This window comes from Dama dama, chromosome 11 (assembly GCF_033118175.1).
Source record: "Dama dama isolate Ldn47 chromosome 11, ASM3311817v1, whole genome shotgun sequence".
Classification (NCBI taxonomy): Eukaryota; Metazoa; Chordata; class Mammalia; order Artiodactyla; family Cervidae; genus Dama; species Dama dama.
In genome coordinates, this window is record NC_083691.1 from 23,611,344 (window position 1) to 23,637,135 (window position 25,792).

Sequence of the window (25,792 nt, forward strand, 5' to 3'; positions counted from 1 at the left end):
AGGCTTTTGCAAAGGTTTAGAGCTTTACATATGGGAAGAAAATAATAATAATGAAAGTGTTTGGAAGGGCTCATCCTCATTCATGGGTCACTTCCTAGGACTCGAGGAACCTGCCGCCTCCCCTTGAATTATGTAGGTATCCAGGATAAGGACTGGGGAGTCTTCACAAATGCTAATAGGTGAGCATTTTACAGGCTGCCCCCTGCCCCTCCGCATCCTCACCCGCAACTAGTTTGAATGTGGAGATGAACGGAGAGGATGGCATTTCCAGTTTGGGAAAAAGGTGGAGAAGCTTTCCCACCCCCATCCCCAAACCTGGGGCAGGGCGGGGGGGTGGAGGAGGGCAGGTTTCCCTGCTCCAAATCATCCGAAGAGGAATTCTTCCAGGGGAAATCCCACTTTGTTGTGCATTTGGTTATTCAGAGGGCTGCCCGGGAGACTGGGGTTGTTCTGGGGAATGTGGGTACTAGAATCTTTAACCCTGTCTACCCTGCCTCCCAACACACCTGCAGGAAAGCTTGATTAGAGCGAACTGAAGATTTCATAGTGGTGGTGGGTTGGGAGAGCCGAGGTGAGGGTGTTCATTTCCCGGGAAGAATCTATCAGGGTCTGCTAATTAACAGTAGCTGACACTCAACACTCACCCTGCGCTGCTGGGCACCGTTCTCAGCGCTTTCAAAATTATTTCTCAATAACAGCCCTATGAGGTAAGCACCATTACTAACTCCATTTGGCAATTGAAACCAAGGCACAACGAGTCTTGAGTAGTGACACAGCCGCTTATCCTTTTGCCTCCGACAACCAGGAGCCAAGATTTCCGAACCAGGGTTTGGGCTGCCGGAGTTGTGGATCACAACTCATCCGCCTCCCCAGAATTCGGGAAATCTCTGGTTTTTGAAAGGCTGACTCGGGAGCCCTTGGGGACGTTTTGGGGAGCCTCCCGTCCATTCCCTGCGGAAGCGGGGCCGAGCCGCCACCCTCTCCCCCCTCGCGGTGGTGGGGACAGGTTGACAGGACGGCGGGAGGGAGCCCGTGGCCCCGCTCCGACCCCCCCGGGACCAGGCCCAGCAGCTCCGCTTTCTGCGCGGTCTCCGCGAGGTGTCGCCTTCGGCCGAAGAAACCACCACTGCGCCACCCTCGTCGCCCGCAGTTATTTATTTATTTATTTTCAAACAAGGGGGCGCCCCTCTCCTTTCAATTTAAAACTAGAAAAACCTCCGGCGGTCTCGTTCCTAAATGGGCGCGTCCTTTCCCTCCCACTTTGCACCCTGGCTCCCGCCTCCCTTCCGAGATCACCCACGAGCAACCACCCACTTCCCCGCCCTCCCCGCCCCCCTCCCCCCTCCCCTCACTGCCCGGCTGGACGTTGGCCTCGCGCTCAGCTGAACACACGCGCCGTCGAAGCGGGGGCTGGGTTAGGAGCCTCTGAACTGTCCCCCACCACCTCCCGCTCCAACCCCGCAACCTCAACCAACACCCCCGGAGCCCTTCGGAAAAAAATTTTTTTTTTTTTTTTCCAATGTCGAGCCATGGCCGGGCCCGCGGGTTGGGTGCGGCATTGCACTGCTCGACCCGCAGCTGGTCCGCGAGTGCACCCGGTGCAAGCCCGGGGGTCTAAAAGGGCGGGAGGAGCACGCCCCGGGCTTCCCAGCTTTGCAGCCTCCGTTCTGCAAAGAAGAAAAGCAAGTGGCTTTTGGCGCGAAAGCCTTGGCGCCTCCCCTGATTTTTATGGAAATCAAGAGGGCGGGGTAAAGCCGCTCTCTTCTGCCTTTCTCCCTCCCCCTTGTCTGTGCCGCAGCCCCCTTCTCTCCCCGCCCCCCGGGTGTGTCAGATTTTTCAGTTAATAATATCCCCCGAGCTTCAAAGCGCAGCCAGTGACAGTCATCTGTCTGGACGCGCTGGGTGGATGCGGGGGGCTCCTGGGAACTGGGTTGGAGCCGAGCTCGCGCTAGACAGGCGCAAGCGCGCACGGACTGCAGCCACCCGAGGACCACCCCCCGCTCCTGGCCACCCGGGGACCCCCGCACAGAATCGCCTCCGGATCCCCGGCAGTCGGCGGGAGGTAAGGACCGGCGCCCCGGGAGCGGCGAGCGCGGCGGGAAGGCGAGCCCTGGACGGGGATCGCGGCTGACGCACCGGGGGCCCGAATATGCCCGGGGGACTGCTTCCGAAACAAAACCATCTCGGGGTTTTCCCTGAAAAGCCAGTTCCAGTCCCCAAGGCTCCAGGACTGGAGAGACCCGCCCTAATCCCTCTACTGCCCTTGCCAGGGGGGTGTAATGGCTTCATCGAAAGGACATTCACCCTTCTCTAGAACGTTTGTCTGCATCTGAGCTGACGGGGAGCCGGTGCGTCCCCACCCCGAAACTGGGTTCGTCCCCAAAGGGTGCCCCCAGAGGAAGACGAAGGGGGTTCAGTAGGGCGAGGCCGTCGCGGTGGTAATCTGGGTCACGGCTGCTCCAGCTCGGAGGAGACAGCGGCTCTCCGCGAGACCCTCCCTGCGCTGGTGCCCCTGAGCCGTTCCCAGGAACTGGGGTTCAGCCTGTCTCAGGAAGAGGGCGTACTTGGGGGTTTGGAGCAGCGGGGGTGGGGTTAGAGAGGTTCGGAATCAGCTATTGGCAGTACTCTGCCTGCAGCCAGTGACTGCTGGGGGCGTCTCATAAAATTTTTTTGGGGGGGGCTGGATTCAGGATTGGGGTGCCTGTTGTTACTCTCGGTCTAGAGAAAGGATTTTTCCCATTTGCAAAGTTGCCTGAATCCCCCCCACCCTTTCCCCCGCTATTGCCTGCAGTCCGGAGGTGGCAATTTTACAAAGGAGAAATTGAGGGTACTCTAAATCCTATACCCAGTGTCTGGGTTGGAGGCCTGGGCTTCCTCTGAGCAGCTGGCCCTACTTAGGTGCCACCGGGGCCGTCTGCGAGCTGGTGGGAGCTAGAATTCTGCAGCCTTGAACAGCCCCTTCCCCCAGGCAGTGCCTGGTGTGAATGAAATGGCAGTTTCCAAAGTTGCAGAGCCAGGCCACCACCCCCCGCATCTGCATGCCCCCTCCCACCCCTGTCGTAGACAGCTTGTACACAAAAGCAGGGAGGGAGAGAGCGAGAGACACAACTTCCTCCACCTTCGGGAGCGCTGGGCGGAGTGGGGGGCTTGGAGGGGAGATTGAGGAACCGAGGAAGAGGGGGTGACCGCTGCCTGTCCCCCCCCAACCCCCCCACCCCGTATCCGGCTCCGCTTGCCAACCCTCTCCTGGTGTGTCTGTCGGTTGCAGTGTTGGAGGTTGGCGCGGGCCCCCGCCCTCCACGCCCCCCACGGGAAGGAAGCACCCCCCGAACTAAAAAGAGCGGAGCGGAAAGAAGCCCTCATTCGGGGGCCAGGAGGCGAGCCGATGCCGAGCTGCACCGCGTCCACCATGCCGGGCATGATCTGCAAGAACCCAGACCTCGAGTTTGACTCGCTGCAGCCCTGCTTCTACCCGGACGAAGATGACTTCTACTTCGGCGGCCCCGACTCGACCCCCCCGGGGGAGGACATCTGGAAGAAGTTTGAGCTGTTGCCCACGCCCCCGCTGTCGCCCAGCCGTGCCTTCCCGGACCACAGCCCCGAGCCCCCGAACTGGGCCACCGAGATGCTGCTGCCCGAGGCCGACCTGTGGGGCAACCCGGCCGAGGAGGACGCGTTCGGCCTGGGGGGTCTGGGCGGTCTCACCCCCAACCCGGTCATCCTCCAGGACTGCATGTGGAGCGGCTTCTCGGCCCGCGAGAAGCTGGAGCGCGCCGTGAGCGAGAAGCTTCAGCACGGCCGGCCGCCCGCCGCGGGGCCCGCCGCCCCGGCCCCGGGCGCCCCCAGCCCCCCAGGTCGCGGGCATGGCGCCGCAGCTTCGGGGCCGGGCCGCCCCGGGGCCGCCCTGCCCGCCGACCTCGCCCACCCTGCCGCCGAGTGCGTGGATCCCGCCGTGGTCTTCCCGTTCCCGGTGAACAAGCGCGAACCCGCGCCCGTGCCCGCCTCCCCGGCCGGTGCCCCGGCGGCAGGCGCCGCGATCGCTTCGGGGGCGGGCGCTGCAGCCCCGGTGGCGGCCCCGGTAGTCGCCCTTCCGCGCACCGGCGGCCGCCTGGCCAGCGCCAGCGACCACAAGGCCCTCAGCACCTCCGGAGAGGACACCCTGAGCGACTCAGGTAAAGCGGGAGCCAGGGTCCGGCTGCCTCCTTGGGGTGCTGGGGCTGGGGTGCCCCCCCCCCCCCCCCCGTTTGTGGTTCATGAGTTCTGGCTTTGGGAGAGAGTATTTTAGAGACAGTGCTGATGGCTGAGAGGTTAGGTTTTTCCCAAGCCGATCCCCAGGGTTTGGAGGGGAAGGGTGAGTGAAAGCTGTGTTCTCCAGCCTCACCTTAACTGAAGTTCCTTCAGCTCCCTCCGGGAGCCTGACTCCATCACTGGCCCCCACCCGGTCCTGCATCTCTCTCGGCAGCCTGCCCTCCCAGGGGGCTAAAAATTAGGAAAAGTTGAGTGGTTAAAGCCGAGTTGGGTTTCAGGGGGCCGCGGGCTGCATTGCTTGGACAGAAATCTGTTAGCCCAAGGGGTGAAAAAGGACTGAGACACAGCTCAGGAGTGGAGAGACGCCCCATAAAGGGCAAGCCTGTGCAAAATCCTATTAAGGGTGTAGGAAGTTAAGGGGCACTGCACAAATCGCGAGTACCGATTTTCGCTTTTATGTTTTCAAACCTCCGTACTCTTCCCCACCTTCCCTCTCTCTGGGTGGTGGGCTATTTGCTCCTGGTCGGTCGCCAGCAGGCGGCGATATGCTGGCCGGCAGGCGGGCGAGGATCGGAAAGGCTGGGGGTGGTGGGGCCACCCCCCCCTTTCTCTTCATTGAGCAGCTGGCGGCAAGCACCACAGCGGTTGTGGGCATTCTCAAGGGGCGGCCTCTTCACAGTGCGCAGTGAAAACCGGCCGGGTTTTGTCTTCTAGCCAGAATTCTAGGACTAATTTCAGATCCGAGTTGTTTTCTGTAACCCAGTGCCCTTCAAAGGTGAGGGCGGGCGGTTAGCGGGCTGTCTAGGAATGCACACACCCTGGAGCATTCATTGATTAGTTCTATTGTGTGCCTGCTGCTGAAACTGAAGGGTAGGGTTAAAACCAAGATTTTGCCTGGAACTTAAGCACTCTACCCAAATACTGGAATAGCTCTTGTCCCTGGAGCTGGGAGCCTTGGACCTTGAAATCCAGTGTTTTCAGAATACAGATGCATAAAAAGCCTAAATTTCCTTTGGGGCTAAGGACAGATTGGTCCCAGGCTCCTGGAAGGAAACTTGGTGATAAGCCTCCAGTTTGAACGGGTCTGTCCCTTTAATGTCTGTGCCTTGACAGCTTTCGGTGAGGAAGCACTTCCTTCCAACAGCTGTCTTCTTGGCAGAAAACCAAAACATTGGCTTAAAGGGACCCACAGACTGGAACAGCCTCACATTTCGGCTTTAGAACAAATCCCACAATTGTTCAGCTTTCCGGTCCCCTTCAGATCAAGCCGAAGATGTGTTTTGATTTTCATGCTTGCATTTTAAACAATAATTTTCTATCCGAGCCTGGTAGTAAATGAAAAGGGGGGGTGGGAAATGGACACATGATGCTACACATTCTTGTGGCTGTTGTTGGTGGTGACTATGAGAAGAGGTGCCCCGCTATTTGGGTTTAGAGCTCCGGTGGTTTACAACTTTGCTGTTAAGGTTTAATCTTTGTTAGTTGAAAAACTGCTTACTGTATAGAACTCATGTTCATGGAAGACAAGGTATTTTTCTTCCTTAGTTAATTAAATTGTTCTTTAAGTTTATTTGACTTAAAAATCAAACTCCATCATGTGTAAGTTGTGGCTAACTGAGGCTCCTAAAATGAGAATTGTCAGTTAAGCATGGAGATGGAAATATAAATAAGTTTACAGGGCAGACTAGCGACGATGATGAAAGCTTACTGTTATTGAACTTCTGTCTATACATTATCCATTCAACTCAACCTATGGTGTCATTCCCCATTTCATTGCCGGGGAAACTGTGATGAAGCCAGGATTCTGTCTTGACTCCAAAGCCAAGGTTCTTTCTGTTTCTGCCACCCACTGAAGCTTGAATGGAGGATGAGGGTGGGGAGGGAAAAAGTATATACATCTCTGTTCAGAGACTGACGCTGATGGATCAGTAATAGCAGACCGCGTGCTGGGGCCTACCTTGTGAGACTGTATATATTTCATTCCTATGTGCCTCACCGTGAGAATAACTCTCATCTTGTTCTCAAAGATGATGAAGATGAGGAAGAGGAAGAGGAAGAGGAGGAGATCGACGTGGTGACCGTGGAGAAGCGGCGATCGTCCTCCAGCAGCAAGGCTGTCACCACCTTCACCATCACCGTGCGTCCCAAGAGCGCAGCCCTGGGCCCTGGGAGGGCTGCGTCAGGGGAGCTGATCCTCAAACGCTGTGTCCCCATCCACCAGCAGCACAACTACGCTGCCCCGTCGCCCTACGTGGAGAGCGAGGAGGCGCCCCCCCAGAAGAAGATCAAGAGCGAAGCTTCCCCACGGCCCCTCAAGAGCGTCCCCCCACCCAAGGCTAAGAGCTTGAGCCCCCGCAACTCTGACTCGGAGGACAGCGAGCGCCGTCGGAACCACAACATCCTGGAGCGCCAGCGCCGCAACGACCTGCGGTCCAGCTTTCTCACGCTCAGGGACCACGTGCCAGAGCTGGTGAAGAACGAGAAGGCCGCCAAAGTGGTCATCTTGAAAAAGGCCACCGAGTACGTCCACTCCCTCCAGGCTGAGGAGCACCAGCTTCTGCTGGAGAAGGAGAAGCTGCAGGCCAGACAGCAGCAGTTGCTAAAGAAAATTGAGCACGCTCGGACTTGCTGAACGCATCTCAGAACTGGACAGTCACTGCCACTTTGCACATTTTGATTTTTTTTTTTTAAAACAAACCTTGTGTTGACATTAAGAATGTTGGTTTACTTTCAAATCGTTCCCCCGTCAAGTTCGGATCTGGGGTGGGGAGCAGGACACGAGGGGTCCTACCACGACCTGCATTGATGGGATGCTGGTGACCCTGGCGGCTTTTCCTGTGCGTCACTTCTGAGACAGCGGTTGAAGCCTGGGACCGTTGGGAGCCTTCTGGGGCTGTTGAAGTCACCTTGTTTGTTCCAAGTTTCCAGACAGAAAGTCATTCCTTCTTTTTAAAATGGTGCTTAAGTTCCAGCTGATGCCACGTAGGGGTTTGCCACTGATACCCCTGGGGAACATTTCTGTAAATACCATGGACACACCTGCCTTTTTGTATACGTCCTGGGTAATGAGAGGTGGCTTTTGCGGCCAGTATTAGACTGGAAGTTCACACCTAAGTACTGTAATACCTCAATGTTTGAGGAGCATGTTTTGTATACAAATATATTGTTAATCTCTGTTATGTACTGTACTAATTCTTACACTGCCTGTATACTTTAGTATGATGCTGATACATAACTAAATTTGATACTTATATTTTCGTATGAAAATGAGTTGTGAAAGTTTTGAGTAGATATTACTTTATCACTTTTTGAACTAAGAAACTTTTGTAAAGAAATTTACTATATATATATGCCTTTTTCCTAGCCTGTTTCTTCCTGTTAATGTATTTGTTCATGTTTGGTGCATAGAACTGGGTAAATGCAAAGTTCTGTGTTTAATTTCTTCAAAATGTATATATTTAGTGCTGCATCTTATAGCACTTTGAAATACCTCATGTTTATGAAAATAAATAGCAATTAAATGATGCAACTTTTTTCCTTCCTTAATAGCAGTGGTTAAACTCTTACCTCTTAAAGTGGTTAAAACTTACCTCTTAAGCAGCAATTGTAAAGAGCACATAATCTAGAGAGGGAACTTGGTTTCCACAGATAAGTCATTTTATACCTGTACAGTCCTGGCTGAGGAGGGGCCGTTGTTCCCCTTTGGGAGGATACTGAGCTTAGGAAGGTTATGAGCTTTCTCCCAAATTACACAATATCGGTATATTATTGGTGATTATATGTGCTAGCAATAGCATCGCATAGTTTACAAAACACTTTCCTATCTTGTTGTTTAGTCACTAGGTCGTAACTGACTCTGCAACCTCATGGACTACAGCACGACAGGCTTCCCTCTCCTTCACTGTCTCCTGGAGTTTGCTCAAATTCTTGTCCATTGAGTCAGTGATGCTATCTAACCATCTCATCCTATGCCACCCTCTGCTCTTTTTGCCTTCAGTCTTTCCCAGCATCAGGGTGCTTTTAACTAAACAGCTGGGACATCAGATTCTTTAGAATGAGAAGTATAATTAAGGCCCCGAGTTCTGCAAATTGGTTGTGCTTAGTGTTGTTAACCTTTGTCCTGTGAGCTGATGGCTTTATATTTTGGCATAGAGTATATGTAGTTGGTCTCCAAGAAGAAAGCTCTGGTCAAAATTTACTAAGCTAAGGCATTGTAGCCAAATAAGGATGGAGTTGGTCCCTCCCCTCAAAAAGCTAACTGATGTGTGGTGTGACAACTGTGTGGCCCCGATCAAGTGCCCCATCCCTTCAGGAGAGGCACTGGGGTATGAGTGTAGCTCTGTCTGCTTGACACTCCTGATAGTTTGGACTAGCCTGTGGAAGCAGCATTAACCTTTGCAGGTTCTGGAGTCTGGGGAATGGGGATGGCAATGAAGGGCTAGGAGGCAATTTCACAGTTTCCCTCATGGGAGGTGATGTCCTTGTTGGGGAGGCGTCCAGCTTCTCAGAATAGAGCCTACAAATACATGATGGTGCTATTCAAGGTTTCATTCGTCTCAGATAAGAGCTTTGTACTAAAAAGACCTCTGCTCAGAAGAAAATGGGTCCAGGAATGAGAAAGGGCTTTGCTTGCCTAGGCCATGTAGGTCTCCAACTGCTTTGGCCATTTTACAAAGTCCCGTGCAGTTTAAAATTTGAGGTCCTCCCCTGCCCCTGCTGGCTTTCAGCCACATTTCCTAAGAGGCTGGTGGTATTGCCAATGGTCAGACCACGTTGAAATCTTTTTACTCCTTAATGTCCCTCCTCGCCCCCATCCCCACACTAGAAAGTAACACCCTTTGAAAGTCCTTTTTGAATTGTCATTCGAAAAGACTTCCCATCTATTTGCACTTTACTGGCCCCAAATCTCCCTGCAGTCTCTGTATTTTGTCTGTACCCATGAGCCAAGAGACCTCAGATTCTTGAAACTCAACTCAGTCATCCTAATTTCTGTTTGTTGCCATCCCATAAGGTGCATACGGAAGTGTTTCAGATGAGCTGGAACTCCAGCCCTGGAGGAGGTTAAACCGTTGAGATGAATGAGGCCCTAGACTGGCATTCCTACCAGGTTTCATTTTTGCTCTGGCTGCTGGGAATCTCAGAGCCAAATTCCCTCCCATTCAGAGCCAAATTTTACACACTTAGTGCCCATTCTCTCTTCTAAATGTTTATGATCTATTTTTCATTGTTAGTTTAACAACCTTTTTAATAATGTTCTTTATGTTACCTTAAAGAGAACTTTTTGCTTTAGGTGGATCATAAATATGTATTAAAATATTAAAACTAAAATAAAATACCTCTTGTTTGCCATTGGGATAGTGCCACCCAATTTAGCTCTGCAATTATCTAAAAAGTAATTGCTGTAGTCACAGAAGAATTGAACCACTCCTTTCAATAACATGAGAGACCCTCTTTGCATTCCAAGAGCAGTTTTGAGACTGTTTGAGAAACCACTCTGTACTGGTTAGATCAATAAATCATAGGACTTGGAGGGATCGTGGAGGTCATCTTGTTGTATTACTTCATTTTATGGAATGGGGTCATGGGATCCCACATCAAATTAGTGGCATATCCTGGGACTGGAGTTTGCTGATAATCAACCCCATGTTCTTCCCATGCTACTGGCTTTCCCCACACTTACATGGTGGCTTCCTTACCTCTTGGCTCACCGATCCATCTACAGAGTGTTTCCATATTAGTCCTAGCTAGCTCACCCTGCACAAAAACTTCCAATGCTTCCCCACCACTTACAGCAGTGGTCCCCAACCTTTTTTGGCACCAGGGATGGATTTCATAGAAGACAATTTTTCCACTGACTGAGATTGGGAGGGATGGTTTCAGGATGATTCAAGTGCATTACATTTATTGTGCATTTTATTTCTAACATAATGCTGCCCCTGACCTGGCAGGAGGTACCAGTCCAAGGCCTGGAGGTTGGGGATCACTGACTGATTAAGTCCAAATCTTCAACCCAGCTCATGAGGCTGCTTCCACCCTGGACACCAGCTCCATCACCCCTCCCCCTCCACAGATACCACTCCTTCCAACCACATGCTCATAGTCTCTCACCTCTGACTTGTCCCACTATATTCCTTCCTCTTGGGTTACCCAGTTTCTGTTTATTGAAATATTTTTCAACCTTGAATGGCAAATGAAACGTCACCCCCTTCAAGGAGCATTTCTCATATCCGAGGTGGAGGGTGGGGGGTGGGTGTTCAGCTCCTAATCCCTCATTACCTCTGAAGAGAGAAGAGCTGTCCTCATCACCCTCCCGGACCTCTGTAGTGAAAGTTGCTCAGTCGTGTCTGACTGTTTGTGACTCCATGGTCTATACAATCCATGGAATTCTCCAGACCAGAATACTGGAGTAGGTAGCTGATCCCTTCTCCAGGGGATCTTCCCAACTCAGGGATCAAACCAGGGTCTCCTACATTGCAGGCAGATTCTTTACCAGCTGAGCTACCTCCCTTAAAGCAAGTATAGCATTCTGCCCTCCTCTGATTCTTCAGCCCTGACCAGGTGGCTGACAGATGACAGGGCCTTGGCAGAAGCTGGTAGAAGGGCTGATGGCTGAGTAGGCAGCAGAGGAAGGAACGCAGTGAGAAACATGGAGTGCCTCCTGCCAACTGGGTTCCCAAGCTCTTCGGCTAACTCCTGTCAGGGAAGCAGACCCACTGGGCATCAGTGAACATTGGAAACTGACTGCTGGAAGTGACGATAAAACACACACGGAGGCTTGTCTTCAGGGAGCCCGCAGTCTGGAATCAAGTCCTTGGTGGGAAGTATATATGGTTGATCGAAAGTCTGTGAGGGGTCCTGTGGCTGAATCCGGTTCCTCCAGGCTCCTGGTATGGAGCTTGCTATTGGAGGGAGCTGGTTTGCTGGTTTACCGTGGGCCTAAGAAGTCTTTACACTCGTCTGAGGCCACAGGTCCCCTGTGCTGTAATGACAATGGTTCCAATCCTCCCACCTCTGTGCAGCATCTGAGAGATCACCCAAGTTTTTATACCTGAGTCTCACAATTCTCCAGGAGTGCTGGGAACTGGGTCTTTTGGGTTTGACTCTTTCATCCCCATGATGGCTGTCTTTTGAAAATCCTAATTTGGGTTGGGTTTGGATTGTCTTTAGAGTCAGAGGTTATTATATTTGGAAGCAGCTTACTTGATGGCTCAGATGGTAAAGAATCTGCCTGCAGTGCAGGAGACCCAGGTTCAGTCCCTGGGTCGGGAAGATCCCCTGGAGAAGGAAATGACATCCCACTCCAGGATCCTTGCCTGGAGAATTCCATGGACAGAGGAGCCTGGTGGGCTACAGTCCATGGGTCACAAAGTCAGAGACGACTGAGTGACTAACACTAGAAGCCATTAAGTTCGGTGTCCCATTTCAGAGGTGGAACACTGGATAAGAAAGTAGTCTGCTCACTTTTCTTTATCCTTTCTTCCTTTCTCTCCCTCCCATCCTCCTCCCTTCCTTTTCTTCCTTCTCTCTTTCATAGCAAACATTTACTTCACACCCACCAAGCACAGATCCAGGAGCTTGGGAGACATCAGTGAACAAGAGACAAAACTCTCCCAAATCCATGATTTAGGGAGCTTATATTATCGGAGAGAGTGACAACAGTAAAAAAAGAAAGAAAGAAAATAATCAACTAAATTAAATAGCATTGAATAAGGTGATGAATGCTGTGAAAGTAGAACAGGATGGAGGAATTCTAAGGTGCCACAGCAGGAGGGAAGAAAGTTGCAGTTTAGAGTAGAATGATCTGGAAGTTTCCCAGGAGCTGAGGGGCAGGGCCTGCGGAGAGCAGCCCGGGGCACAGCTGTGGCCTCAGTCTTCCCAGTTCAAGGCTCTTCCTTCTGCGTCTTCCTCTGGATGTCTGCAAAGTTGCCCCAACAATGTCTTCTTTCCAACCCCAAAGGGAAGCAAGAGAAGGCCGTAGTTGAGTGTGCTCTAGAGTTAAAGCGTCCGGTTTGAATCTGACTCCCACAGAAAAGTTCTGGGCTGTGTAGTTTCCCCACAGGCACTTTAGGGTTGAAGGCACCATGTACTTCGCCTGGGCTTCTGGGGGATTTCAGAAATCAGCTAACACATGGCATGTGGAATAGTGCCTGGTGCATGCTGGGAACGATGTACGTCTATTCAATAATCTGATTTCTTGTTAACAGAAACCTTCCTTTCTCCATTTTCCTAGTATGTTACTAGGGCAAAGAATCTATTTAAAAAAAAAACAAAAAACAAAAACCTTTGCTGGTAGAACAAATTCACAAGCCTGCGCTTAACAAGAACTTTGCAGACTTTTGTTCCTCAATAGAGGCCTTACAAAACCTGAAAACGGGTACCTTGGAAACAAATGAATGTGAGCTTTGAAGCCTATTTTAAGACGAAGCCTAGGAATTTGAGTGTGGCAGAACATCGACGCCTTCTACAATGGTTTATTAGTTTTCCTTACTTGTAAAGGAAATCTCTTCATAGGCCACTGACCAGAGTTACCTGATCTCTTTTGATATTGGCGTATCCTGCTACAAGACATTCATCTTGAAACCTTTGACCAGGAGAAGTAACAGAGCCTTTTTATGGCTGAAGCAGACAAACCTATGGTACAATGCATATCGGGAGAACACACACAGCACATATCCCTGTGTTAAACACAGTTGGGGTGCTGTGAGATGTGGCCTAAAGAGGCAAGATGAAATCAACTTTCTTTTGCCTTTCAGCAGCCCCAAGAATTTCAGCAGGCTTTGGGGAGGTGGTGTGCAAGAGATAAGTCTAGTTTTTCACAAATCCATAGCTTGTTACCCATTGAATTTTGGATCTTATGTTACCGTCCACTATTTTCCTGAAGGGGACCATGAAAGCAGTCTTTTCACCCCACAGAATGATGTTACCTGTGGGCTGGGAGGCAGCTCTTGGAAATAAAACTACTCGTTTTGGGTTTGGATCTTAGCTCAGTTATTCGCTATTTGCAGTCTTGGCACAGGAGGTAAGTGATTGGTTCTCTATTGTCTTGTCTGGAAGTGAAAGGGGTTGCAGTTGGTGATTTCCAAGGCTCCATTTCAGTTCTTCTTCTGTTTTTCTAATCTTTTGATAATTTTGTATTTTGCTTTTTTTTTTCCTTTTCTTTTTAGCAGTACCATGCACAAAGATCTTCCCCTACCAGGGATCAAACCTGTGATCGTTGCTTTGGGAAAGAGGGGTCTTAACCTCTAGACTGCCAGGGAAGTCCTTCTTTCAGTTCTAAGGAGAGTCATTGAATCTTGGGAGTGCCTGAAGCCTTGAATTGCTACAAATATCTGCAGTGCTTGGGAACCTTCTCCAGTCTCCAGGAAGCTCTGGGTGAGAAGCAGGACTAGGCTCTACCATTTACTCAGTCTGTGGCTGAGGGTAAGTCACCTCCCTCTGCCTCTCATTTTCTGTAACTCTCAAACAACAATAGTAATTATCACCCCTAAGGTTCTAATAGGGAATGCCATACAGTATATGAAGAATGGGACAGCACTGTGGAAGCTGGGTCTTCTATGAGTTCCTATTGCCACAGTCAGCTCTTGTTCAGCATGTGCTTCTTACTTCATTGTTTGCTTTCTGGATTCATCTCTAAGTAGGTTTCCCCCAGCTAGGATACACCTTTAAAGGCAATAGGCACATCTCTGATTGCTCTGCTCCATGGTACCTTTAACAAGTAACTGTCCCATAATATTCAATAATTATTACCAGCGAAAAGACTTGACTCATTGTTCACAGCCAGCTAGAGATTCTCAATTTGTGCAACTGGATACACAGGCTTGTCTCATCTGGAACTATAGGAAATGATGATAAATCCAATTCTTAATTGGGTTGCTCAAATGAAAGCAGAATATGATAACAGACAGCTAATACCTTGAATATTCGCTTGGGTTGCTGTAGCCACTTTTCTTTGGCATAAAGCCAAGAAGAACAGAGAATTTATACAGATACTAGAGATCTGAAGATGCTCAAACTATAGTTAAGAGGCATCTTTGTTGACAAGGAGGGCAGGGTTGAGAGCAAAGTTTACTATTGTAAATGGTTGGTTTGCATTTGGATATGAAAGTAGATCTTTCTAATCCTAAATTGGTCCTTCTTCTGAATTCCCTGAACTAATATGTTATAGTCTCTCTTGAGGGAGAAACATCTTTCTGCTAGAAACCCTGTTCCCCAAACATCTCATTAAAATAATTAAAATAACAAAGTTGGAGGTTTTCTCCATGTCTTCCGGGTTGTTGTCTTGTAAACTTCCGGGGTGACTGTGAAGGCATTTCATTTGACAGTTCTGGGAAATCACTTCTCCTCTTTGGAAATTCCTCTGGGTAATATAAGTGCGCATGTCATTTAGTCACTGAGGTCTGAGCCTCTGTTACCGTTGGCTGTGTGTGTGTGGAGGCCGCTGGTTGGGCAATCCCAGGAGGACTTTTTTCTTGTCCACTGCGACGAACCACAACATGAACATGTTGGAGCAAAGAAGCAGCATTTAGCTCGAGTGCAAATTAAGCCCCCAGTTCATTGGAGGCATGGATGCTGAGGGCTGGGTAATTGGAGTAGAACCCACTATGGAAGGCTTACTGTGGTGCTCACTGCCATTCACATGCTGTCTCCACAGTGTTTTCATTTAAGAAGGAGAAGTCCTTTTTTTTTTTGAGAGTTGGCTTATAAAGAAAGCTGAGCACTGAAGAATTAATGCTTTTGAACTATGATGTTGGAGAAGGACTCTTGAGAGCCCCCTGGACTGCGAGGAGATCCAACCAGTCCATCCTAAAGGAAATCAGCCCTGAATATTCATTGGAAGGACTGATGCTGAAGCCGAAACTCCAATACTTTGGCCATCTGATGCGAAGAATTGTCTCATTTGAAAAGACCCAGATGCTGGCAAAGATTGAAGGCGGGAGGAGAAGGGGACAACAGAGGATGAGATGGTTGGATGGCCTCACTGACTCAATGGACATAAGTTTGAGTGAACTCCAGGAGTTGGTGATAGACAGGAAAGCCTGGCGTGCTGCAGCCCATGGGGTCTCAAAGAGTCGGACACGACTGAGTGACTGAACTGAACTGAACTGAACTGAGCCCTTTTGCAGGGATGTGCTATCTTCCCCTACCCCCGCCTTTACCTAGCGTGATTGACTGGTCCCAGTTGGCCCATGACTGTCCCAGTTTTAAAGCTGAAAGTCCTGTGTCCCAGTAAACACTCAGTCTCTGGGCACACCGGAATGGAGAGTTCCCAGCGCTAACCCTAACCCACACGCCCTCAGTGCTTGCTGTGCCCTCACTGCAGGTTGGGACCAGCTTGGCCAGCCTAGCTGGGTAGGCCTGGAGGCTGAAGTTGGGACCCCCACTGCACACACCCTGAGGGCTCAAGCAGCCCTGCAGAGTTCAAGGGCCTGGCAAGCAAAGATGGGCTGGAAAGAGTATTGCTCTGGTGTCCAAGCACTGGGATTTGAGCTCTGGAACCTCTGCTAGGTGACCTGGAGTGAGTCATCCTGAGGTTGTGGAAGGAGGAGAAATCTCTCTTTTCCTTTGGAGATGCTGTCAACCAGGAATGGGAAGATGGGAGGGTAACAAAGGCCGGGGACCCACATCCGGCTGGCTGGCCTCCTCTACTTCTCTCAGCCTCTGGGTCTCCTTCAAGATAATGATAACGAGAACACTAATAATAGTGAAGATAATAAAAATGCTGTGGAGGCGTGCCCATGATGCTGGCTTCCGTCTTCTAGTCTGGCCCTCTTGCATCCCCTTTATTCCTCAGGTCTTTGCAAGGAGCCAAAGGAGCAATTTTTAAGTCACCAAGTAATTTCAAGCTGTGAAGGGATGGCCTTCCTGAAGCCGTCTGGGGATGGACTGGTCCCAGAGATGGCCCAGGACACAGGGCGTAAAATCCTCCCCAAGACCCAGTGGGGAGGCGCTCTCTGTTTCATCAGAGAAGCTGCAGTTCAGGCACCTAGACAGGGCTTGGGGCTTCATTCCCTGGGTTGAAGACCCTGTGATGAAATTGCTGTTACCGTCATCTGTGAGATTCACGACTGCCGGGCTGGACTTTCCTTTTTATTGACAGTTGTGAAACCATTTTGAAGAAGTCTGTTGGGCGGGGGGGTGGGAGGTGGGTGGAGAGAGGATGGCATTCCTGAGGATTTGAAGGTGGGTTCTTTCACAGAATGAACGAGAGGGCAAGTCAAATAGACCTTTTGAAAGTGAAAGTGTTAGTCACTAAGTCGTGTCGACTTTTTGCGACCCCATGGACTGTAGCCTGCCAGGCGCCTCTGTCCGTGGGATGCTCCAGGCAGCAATACTGGAGTGGGTTGTCATGCTCTCCTCCAGGGGATCTTCTCAACCCAGGGATCGAACTCAGGTCTCCCCATTGCAGGCAGATTCTTTACTATCTGAGCCACCAGGGAAGACTTTAGGCACCTTTAAAAGAGATGTTTACATATATTTAGCTTTGGGGAGTCACCCTCAGTTAACTCCCAGGGATCAATAGTTTTCACATTCTGAAAATCCTTATTCAAGGGGCACAAGTGCCCAGCTGAAGATCCTCCCTTCCCAGGCCCCCTGAAGGGGAAAGGGTCTGTCATGTTAATGACATGTGCATATTATTAAGAGAGGGGACAAAGCGCCTGGAGCTTGGGAATGAGAGTTGATCTGGGGACTCTTCAATATGCAGATGGTACCCTTATTATAAATCTGATCCTGGAGGGCCCTGGGAGAGTCAGCCCTTAAGTGCAGAATGGCTGCAGTGCGGGGGTTCCCTCTCCACATCCCGACCTCCTCTGTAAAATGCTACTGCGATGCCTGATCACAGAATGTGTTCTGAAGTTGAAATACAATGTTGCTTTGATTCCTTGGAGTCAGGGGATTACAGAATGCCAGGCTCCCCAAGTCTCCTGAGCCACGTAACATTTGCCTTCCTGTACTAGGGCTCCATAGCAAAATGTAAAGCATTCAATGCCATTCTATTCAACCCTTTCAGGGATGGGACCTGTGGGCAGGTGAAGGAGATGAAGGGCTGGTGGGGAGAACAGTCATGGCTGCAGAGGACTCTGACCATCACCTGGGAAGGAAGGTGAGATGTGAATGCAGACAGTTTTCAGAGACTTGGGGTTGCTGGATGCACAAGAGAGCCTTCCCATAAAGGAGATGGTATGCAAGGTAGCCTTAAAGATGGGTGATTGGCATGAAGGGGAAAGGCAGGAAGACCATTTTGGGTTGAGGGGCAGCCTGAGTGGGGCTGCATGGAGAGATGAATGGAGTGTGTTTAGGGTACAAGTGCATCCTGGGGCAGCTGGTGAGATGGATGTGTGAAGTCTAAGGACCACCTCCATGCAATGGGGAAACTGCCATGGGGTCTGAGGAGAGGGACTCAATTGGGTCTTACCTGAATCTGGAAGAACATATGAGCATATTTAGTTCAATGCATTTCAGTCACTCAGTTGTGTCCGACTCTTTGTGACCCCTTGGACTGCAGCGCACCAGGCCTCCCTGTCCATCACCAACTCCTGGAGCTTGCTCAAACTCATGTCCATCAAGTCGGTGATGCCATCCAACCATCTCATCCTCTGTCATTCCCTTCTCCTCCCACCTTCAATCTTTCCCAGCATCAGGGTCTTTTCTAAAGAGTCAGTTTTTCACGTCACGTGGCCAAAGTATCGGAGCTTCAACTTGAGCATCAGTCCTTCCAATGAACATTCAGGACTGATTTCCTTTAGGATGGACTTGTTGGATCTCCTTGCAGTCCAAGGGACTCTCAAGAGTCTTCTCCAACACCACAGTTCAAAAGCATCAGTTCTTCTGCATTCAGCTTTCTTTGTAGTCCAACTCTCACATCCATACATGACTACTGGAAAAACCATAGTTTGACTAGACAAACCTTTGTTGGCATATATTTAAGCCATACAAAATTACCCTGGATGGTGCTTGTCAGCTTCAATAACTAGTAATCATTGTGCTTGCTTCTCTTGGGGGGCTCCCCAGCACTCCTGAACTTTGTGGGAGGAGCACAGACCTTTGAGAGCCTCAGAATTGGCTCAGCGAGGCCACTGCTCACAGTTTCTTCTACGTCAAGCCTTGTTGATCCTGTGTTTTCTCTCTTCCCTCCACTCATCTTCCCACACCCAAAGCCTATACATCTTTCAGGAACCAGCTTTAAGGTCTCTCCTTCACAAAACTTCACACTGCAGACTTGTCTTCCCAGCCTCTAACCTCACCCGGTGCTTTTCCCGTATTACTTTGGGTTTGGGAAATGAAGGTAACTCCCTTCCTCCCAACTATGGTCACTATGAAAAAAATTAGCCAATGAAGTATAAAAGAGAAACAAAAATATCACTAGTAACCCACCCTTCAGAGAGAACAACTATTAAAATGCTGGTGTACATCTTTCTAGATTTTTCCATAAACACACAAATACATATGAATATGCCTGCTTGTTTTGTATCATTTTTAGGTCATGGATTATTTTTTTATTATGTATTTGGGTCTTGTCTCTCTTACTAGGGGTAAGGGGCTCTCTGGCTTTTGTTCTGTATTCTAGAATGAATTTTGCACATAGTAGGCAAGCAGTAAGTGATGAATGAATGATTGAACATGTCTTTCTGTACTGTGTGTGCATGCATGCTCAGTCACTTGGTTGTGTCTGACTTTTTGTGGCCCCATGGACTGAAGCCCACCAGATCCTCTGTTCATGGGATTCCCCAGGCAAGAATACTGGAATGGGTTGCCATTTCCTCCATCCAGGGTATCTTCCTGACCCAGGGATAGAACCAGTGTCTTCTGTACCTCCTGCCAATCTGCACTGGCAGGCAGATTCTTTTACTACTGAGCCACCTGGGAAACTCCTCTCTATACTGTATCTTTCTGTAAAATGAAGGTTTTAGATTGTTATGTCTAAAGTCATTCTTGTTCCCATAATCTGTAGATTTCTAGTCCTTCTGTGTCTGTGGTGGATGAAAGAATCTTCTTAAAGTCTGGTTGCTGGGTATGTTCTTTTTAGCACTAACATTATTATGTCCCCAGACTAAAAGGAGATCAAACAATGACTACATGCATTCACACTGTGTCCATACAAAATCTAAAAACCACCTGGATTGGTGGGGACACTTCTCTCTTTTTTTTTTGGTCTTACCTAAAATGACAGATTTTGGGATATCAGCAGACACTTAGACTCTGACAAAAACAAATTTTGGCAGAGGCGGGGGATGGGGGAGGTCATTGTGCTGGGTGTTTTGCTGTACATGGGCTTTTTCTAGGTCTAGTGAGCAGGGGCTACTTTCGTTGCTGTATATGGACTTCTCATTGCAGTGGTTTCTCTTGCTGCAGTTCTCAGATTCTAGAGTACAGGCTCAGTACTTTTGGCGCATGGGCTTTGTTGCTCTGAAACATGTAGGATCTTCCTGGACCAAGGATTGGACCGTGTCTCCTGCTTTGGCAGGCAGATTCCTATCTACCACACCACCAGGGAAGTCCAAAAACAAATTGCTTTGAATGCTATGGATTTCTTATTTCTTCTGATCTGCACACTACCTACCAATATCCTACATGGCACCTTTGCATGAATTAGAGAAAGGCTTCTTCTCCTCTTCCCTGGTAGCTCAGACAGAAAGAAGCTGCCTGCAATGTGGGAGACTCAGGTTCAATCCCTGTGTCAGGAAATACTCCTGGAGAAGGAGTGACAATCCACTTCGGTATTCTTGTCTGGTGAATTCCATGGACAGAGGAGCCTGGAGGGCCATACTTCCATGGGGTCTCAAAGAGTTGGATACAACTGAGTGACTAACACTTTCACTTTCCTATCCTCTCTAGGCAGATGCAGACCACATTGGCTGCATGGCTTGGTGAACAGAATGCAGCTGGATATCAACTCCCTACCCCAGGCCCACCCCTGGCCCCAGGAGGGCACCTCTTGGGTAGGGCACAACGTGAACAATTCTACCAGCAGCCCTGGTGCAGGGTACCTCAAAGAATTGAATATACCAGTTAAATGTTTTACATTTTTGTTCAGGATTTTTGTTTAAACAAAGAGAAATAAGCTGTAAATGACAGAAACCATAGCATTTGTGGGCTCACATAGCAATAAAATTTATCACAGGGTAAAGACACTCTGTGCATCTCCTCCTGGTGATCCCTCTATCTGGAGGCTACCCTGTCCCCCCGTTCTCAACACCACCATTCCTCAAGGCTCAGCTCATAGGCTGTCTCTTCCACAAAGCCCTCTGTGACCCGTGTTGTTGGAATTCCTCGAAACCTCTTCTGTGCTCCCTTACAACACTCCACCCTCTTCTGCTGTGTGCATCTCATGTTTCACGTTGGGTGTTTTGTGATTTGTTTACATAGTGGCCAGGCACCCTGCTGGGCCTCAAGTTCATCATCATTAAAATAGAGATAATAGACTACATCTTCCAAGTTCCTCAATAAGTACTATGAATATCCCAATGAAAATATGTATCTTTTGCTATCTGTGAAACTCCTAGAGAAGAGTCACAGTCTTTTTTGATCTCTGGATTCACTAAATCCACATGATGCTAAGGATTATATATATATTTTATATATCTATATATATTTTAGTCACGCCACTTGGCTTGCATGATTAGTTCCCTGATCAAGGATCGAGCATGCACCATCTGCAGTGAAAGTGTGGAGTCCTAACCACTGGATTGCCAAGGAACTCCTGATGCTGAAGATTTTCAAAGGCTTCCCAGGTATTTCTAACGTCCACCAAAGAATGAGAACCACAGTAACATGATAGAGCCTAGGCTTCACGGTAGGAAACACGGGCCTGTTCACTAGAGCAGAGCTGGGGGGCTGAACACGGGGACACAGACAGAGCAGCCTAGAGCCTCAATCATGAACCATCAGAGGCTCCAGTGATTGTGCAGTATCTCCCAGTGGTTCTGGGGACTGCTGAGGGCAGAGCCCTCTCTTTCCATTTCAGATCTAGAGGCACACACAGACTGAAAGTAAGGAGGTCGAAAAAGGTATTCCGTGCAAATGGAGATCAAAAGAAAGCTGGAGTAGGGGGATTCCCTGACAGTCCAGTACTTAGCACTGGGCACTTTCACTGTGGGGCCTGGGTGCAGTCCCTAGCTGGGGAATTCAGATCCTGCAAGCCATGCAGCTAAGCCAAATAAGAAATAAAAAACTAGGGTAGCAAAACTCATATCAGACAAAACAGATTTTAAAATAAAGCCTGTTACAAGAGACAAAGAAGGACAGTACATAATGATCAAGGGATCAATTAAAAAAGATATAATAATTATAAAAAATATATGCACCCAACGAAGGAGCACCTCAATATAATAAGGCAAATGTTAGCAGACTTAAAAGGAGAAATTGATAGAGACCTGGGCCATAACCTTGGGAAAACGAATTGCTTTCTCCTGTCTGCTCGAATGTGTTACAGTGCCATCCAGGAAAATGAGGCATTTGTCAGGCTTGACCAACAGCACAAATGGGGGCCCTATCTTAGCTTGCCCTTTTTACCTCTCCTCTCCAGCTTTTTCCTGCATCTAGTGGGCATGTCCCCTTGGGCCCTGTGAGGAGGAGTGTGACTAGGGTAGGGCCAAGTGCCTGGATCTGAAGGGGGCACCAGGTGGAGGGGGCTCAGACCAAGTACTTAGGAACCTTTAATCAGCTGTCTGATCTCTCACACGGAGCCCATAGACAGCTCATGCTTCCACTGTGCCTCAGTTGGTAATGAATCTGCCTGCAATGGCAGGCAGGAGGCCTGGGTTTGATCCCTGGGTTGGGAAGATCTCCTGGAGAAGGGAAAGGCTACCCACTCCAGTATTCTGGCCTGGAGAATTCCATGGACTGTATAGTCCATGGGGTCACAAAGAGTCAGACACAATTGAGCAAGTTTTTCACTTTTACTTTTCACTGCAAGGCTGGTCATCTCATCCATGGCCGGGGCCTCCAGGGAGGTGCCAGGGCTTCTCTGTGGAGGCCCTCCTCCACCTCCATCAGCCCCCTTGCTGGTCATCAGCTCTCCTGGACGCTTGGCTCACAAGTTTCCTTGCTGCTCTGCCCCTTGCAACTCCTTCAGGCAGCCTGCCCTTTTCCTGGCTCTGTGATCACTCAGGCCCCCATCAGAGAATGCCAGCTTTGTCATTCTGTTCACACCGTCTCCTCCCCAATGGACTGTGAGCTTCTGAAGCTCAGGAAACATATTGTAGTGACTGTTCTTTGCGGGACAGAAATGAAACATTGTTCTTTCCAAGTTTTGCCCATGTTCCTTCTGCTGTGTGGCTCTGGGTGCAATAGCATTTAGAGCTATAATGAAAAGACGCGACTCGGACCCCATCCTCCATGTGAGGGCCAGTTTAAAGTCTCGGGTTGAGAGCATAGGTTCTTGGGTGAGAGCACCTGGGTGTGTTTTCTGGATTCCTTTTTAACGCTGAGCCTATTATTCATCTCTGTGAGCCTCAGTTTCCACTCTGGGAAATTAGAAATAAAAACAGTATTTAACACTTTGGTTTTCTTGTGAGGAGTAAATGAATTAATATGGGACTTCCCAGGTGGCACAGTGGTGTAGTACAGGAGATTCAAGAGACGGGGGTTCGATCCCTGGGTCAGGAAGATGCCCTGAAGAAGGGAAGGGCTACCCACTCCAGTATTCTTGCTTAGAGAATTCCACAGACAGAGGAATCTAATCACCTCTGAGCTGGGTGGAGGTGATTCTCATAGGATAGGTGGAGAAACTGAGGTCAAGCCCAGGAAAGGTGCTGGCAGAGGTGGGGAGAGGAGGCAGGTTTCCAGCCCCTCTGGCTCTCACTGAGCCCTGCTCCGCTGGAGTCTGAGGCTTCCCTAGTGGCTCAGATGGTGAAAAAAAAAAGCTGCCTGCAATGCAGGAGACTGGGATTCGATCCCTGGGTTGGGAAGGGGCCCTGGAGAAAGGAATGGCTACCCACTCCAGTATTCTTGCCTGGAGAATTCCACAGACAGAGGAGCCTGGTGGGTTATAGTCCATGGGATCGCAAAGAGTCAAACAACTGAATGACTTTCACCTTCACTAAATGAGTTAATACAGTGAAAAGGCCCATAATAAATATTTAATGATGGTGAAGAATGATTTTTTTAATCATTAAAAAAGAAAAAAAACCATCTAGTCCATTTAGGTAAGAGACTCCAGGAAAACCCCGAACAGACATGTCCAGTCCTGAGGGACTGATTCCCTCGCCACCCCTCACCCACCCAGTCCTCCTCTGGTCCAGGTCTGCCTTCCATCTTGGCACCAAGCTTGGAGCCTCTGGGGCACGTGTGTGTGTGTGTGTGTGTGTGTGTGTGTGTGTGTATGTGTGTGCATGTGTGCATGCGGGGAGGATGCTTTTAGCTTTTTCTTCCTCTCCTCTGAACTGGGGGTCATTTAAGCTCTTAGGAGTTATGACCTCATCTGTAACAGGCAGTGATCGTTCTAATCCTACAGATTGCAAGGAGGTTTAAATGAAATAAAGGATCTCAGGGTGATGCAAAGCATCACAGGGACAGAAGAGGTTATTGTCACCCAATAGCTCAGCTCAAATGATAAAGAATCGGCCTGCAATGCAGGAGACCCCAGTTCGAGTCCTGAGTTGGAAAGATCCCCTGGAGAAGGGATAAGCTACCCACTCCAGGGAAGCCTGTTCATGGCTCGGATGGTAAAGATTCCACCTGCAATGCAGAAGCCCTGGGTTTGATCTCTGACTTGGGAAGATCCCCTGGAGGAGGGCATGACCACCCACTTCAGTATTCTTGCCTGGAGAATCCCCATGGACAAAGGAGTCTGGAGGGCTACAGTCCATGGGTTTGCAAAGAGTTGGACATGACTGAGCGACTAAGTACGGCTCACTTGATTTGCCTAATCACCTCTGTGCTGGGTGGAGGTGATTCCAATTTGACATGACAGGTGGAGAAACTGAGGTCAAGCCCACGAAAAGTGCTGGCAGAGCTGGGGAGAAGATGCAGGTCTCCAGCCCCTCTGGCAGTCACCGAGTCCCGCTCCGCTGGGGTTTGAGGCTTCCCTGGTGGTTCAGATGGTAAAAAAAAGCCGCCTACAATGTGGCAGACCTGGTTTCGATCCCTGGGTTGGGAAGGTCCTCTGGAGAAGGGAATGGCTACCCACTCTGATATTCTTGCCTTCGAAATCCCATGGACAGAGGAGCCTGGTGGGCTATAGTCCATGGGGTTGCAAAGAATCGGACACAATTGAGCAGACACTAACACTTTTTTTAAACACTGGCCTTTGTGCTCCAGGAGTCTGGTTGGTTAGAAGCAGCCCCAGGCATTCACTCTCTGGGGGAGCCTTGGGTGTACCCCTTCGCAGGGACTCAGAGTCTGTCCTCGTCCTGGCAGCTGTGAGCTGGTCCACCCGGCCTGTGAGCTAGGGCGGTGGGGCTGGGCCGGTGTCTCTCTCTGCCTCGCCACGGGGGCCAGGCTCTAATCACTTTCTTTAGAGGCCTTTGTGCAGCCCATTCTTTCATTCCGGGCCAACACAATGCAGGGGTGAGCTGAGGTCAGATTTTCAACCTTCAGCTCTGGATTTCCTGTCTTTTGTGGGGTGGAGGACAGATTCTGCCACCCGGCTTCCTGTCATCTCAGCACTGGGGGCTCTGGCTCCCTGGCGCCAATGTGCCCTGGGAGACTGGGACATGCTCCTGGGAGGTGAAGAGGGAGGACCTGGCCCCCGGGTCCCAGTGCTCAGACACGCACACTGGCTCCTGCTGCTGGACACCAAACACTTCTCTTGTTGTGTTGTTTAGTTGCTCAGCTGTGTCTCACTCTTTGCAGCCCCATGGTCTGTAGTCCCTCAGGCGCCTCTGTCCATGGGATTTCCCAGGCAAGAATACTGGAGTGGGTTGCCATGCCCTCAACCAGGGGATCTTCCCGACCCAGGGATCAAACTTGTGTCTCCCGCACTGGCACGCAGATTCTTAGGTCTTTGGAAAAAACTTCTTGTGAGATTTCTGATAGCATTCTCAAGGCCACTTGGAAGGCTGTATGTTAGAAACCAAACCAGCATTTGTATGAAACAGTGCTCAATGGGTACCAATTTCCTTTGCTTTTTTCTCAGCCCAGATTAGGGAACAGGAAGGGCTGAGGAATAGTCCCCAAGGAGCAGACAAGGGTTAAGAAGTGAAGTCTTTCAAAGACCACGCTGTGCTTCAGGGGAAGAACAGGTTTGGAGAGGAGGTGGGTGGAGGGGAGGGCAACCGTTTCCAAGGTCTGCCACAACAAAGTACCAGAGGCTGGGTGGCTGAAAGCAACAGAAACTTCTTTCTCACACTCTGGAGACCAGACGTCTGAAGTCAAGGTGTCGGCGCAGCCTTGCTCTCTCCTGTTCTCTGGGGAGGGACTGTCCAGGCCTCACTCCCACCTCTGCTGATGGTTAACAATCCTCTGCATTCATTGCCTGTAGGCATCTTTACTTGGCCTTCTCTCTGAATCTCCGCGTCTCCGCATGGCCATCTCCCCTCCGTGTCTGTGGCCAATTTTCCTTCCCCTTATAAGGACACCAGTCATATCGGATTAGGGAATCCGT

The 25,792-nt window shown here is 49.9% G+C and overlaps 1 protein-coding gene across 1 annotated transcript; it reads left to right on the plus strand.

The window, feature by feature from the left end:
- Positions 1-1,872: 1,872 nt before the first annotated feature.
- MYCN (MYCN proto-oncogene, bHLH transcription factor) lies at positions 1,873-7,753 on the plus strand. The gene is made up of 3 exons (XM_061156205.1): positions 1,873-2,062; positions 3,269-4,172; positions 6,276-7,753. The coding sequence occupies exons 1-3, from the start codon at positions 1,907-1,909 to the stop codon at positions 6,878-6,880; spliced, it is 1,665 nt and encodes a 554-aa protein (XP_061012188.1). The 5' UTR covers positions 1,873-1,906; the 3' UTR covers positions 6,881-7,753.
- The last annotated feature ends 18,039 nt before the right edge of the window (positions 7,754-25,792 follow it).

Coding starts and splice junctions, on each gene's coding strand:
- MYCN (XM_061156205.1), top strand. CDS start 1,907: ATGCGGGGGGCTCCTGGGAACTGGGTTGGAGCCGAGCTCGCGCTAGAC. Junction 2,063..3,268: donor TCCCCGGCAGTCGGCGGGAG/GTAAGGACCGGC, acceptor TGTCGGTTGCAG/TGTTGGAGGTTGGCGCGGGC. Junction 4,173..6,275: donor GGACACCCTGAGCGACTCAG/GTAAAGCGGGAG, acceptor TTGTTCTCAAAG/ATGATGAAGATGAGGAAGAG.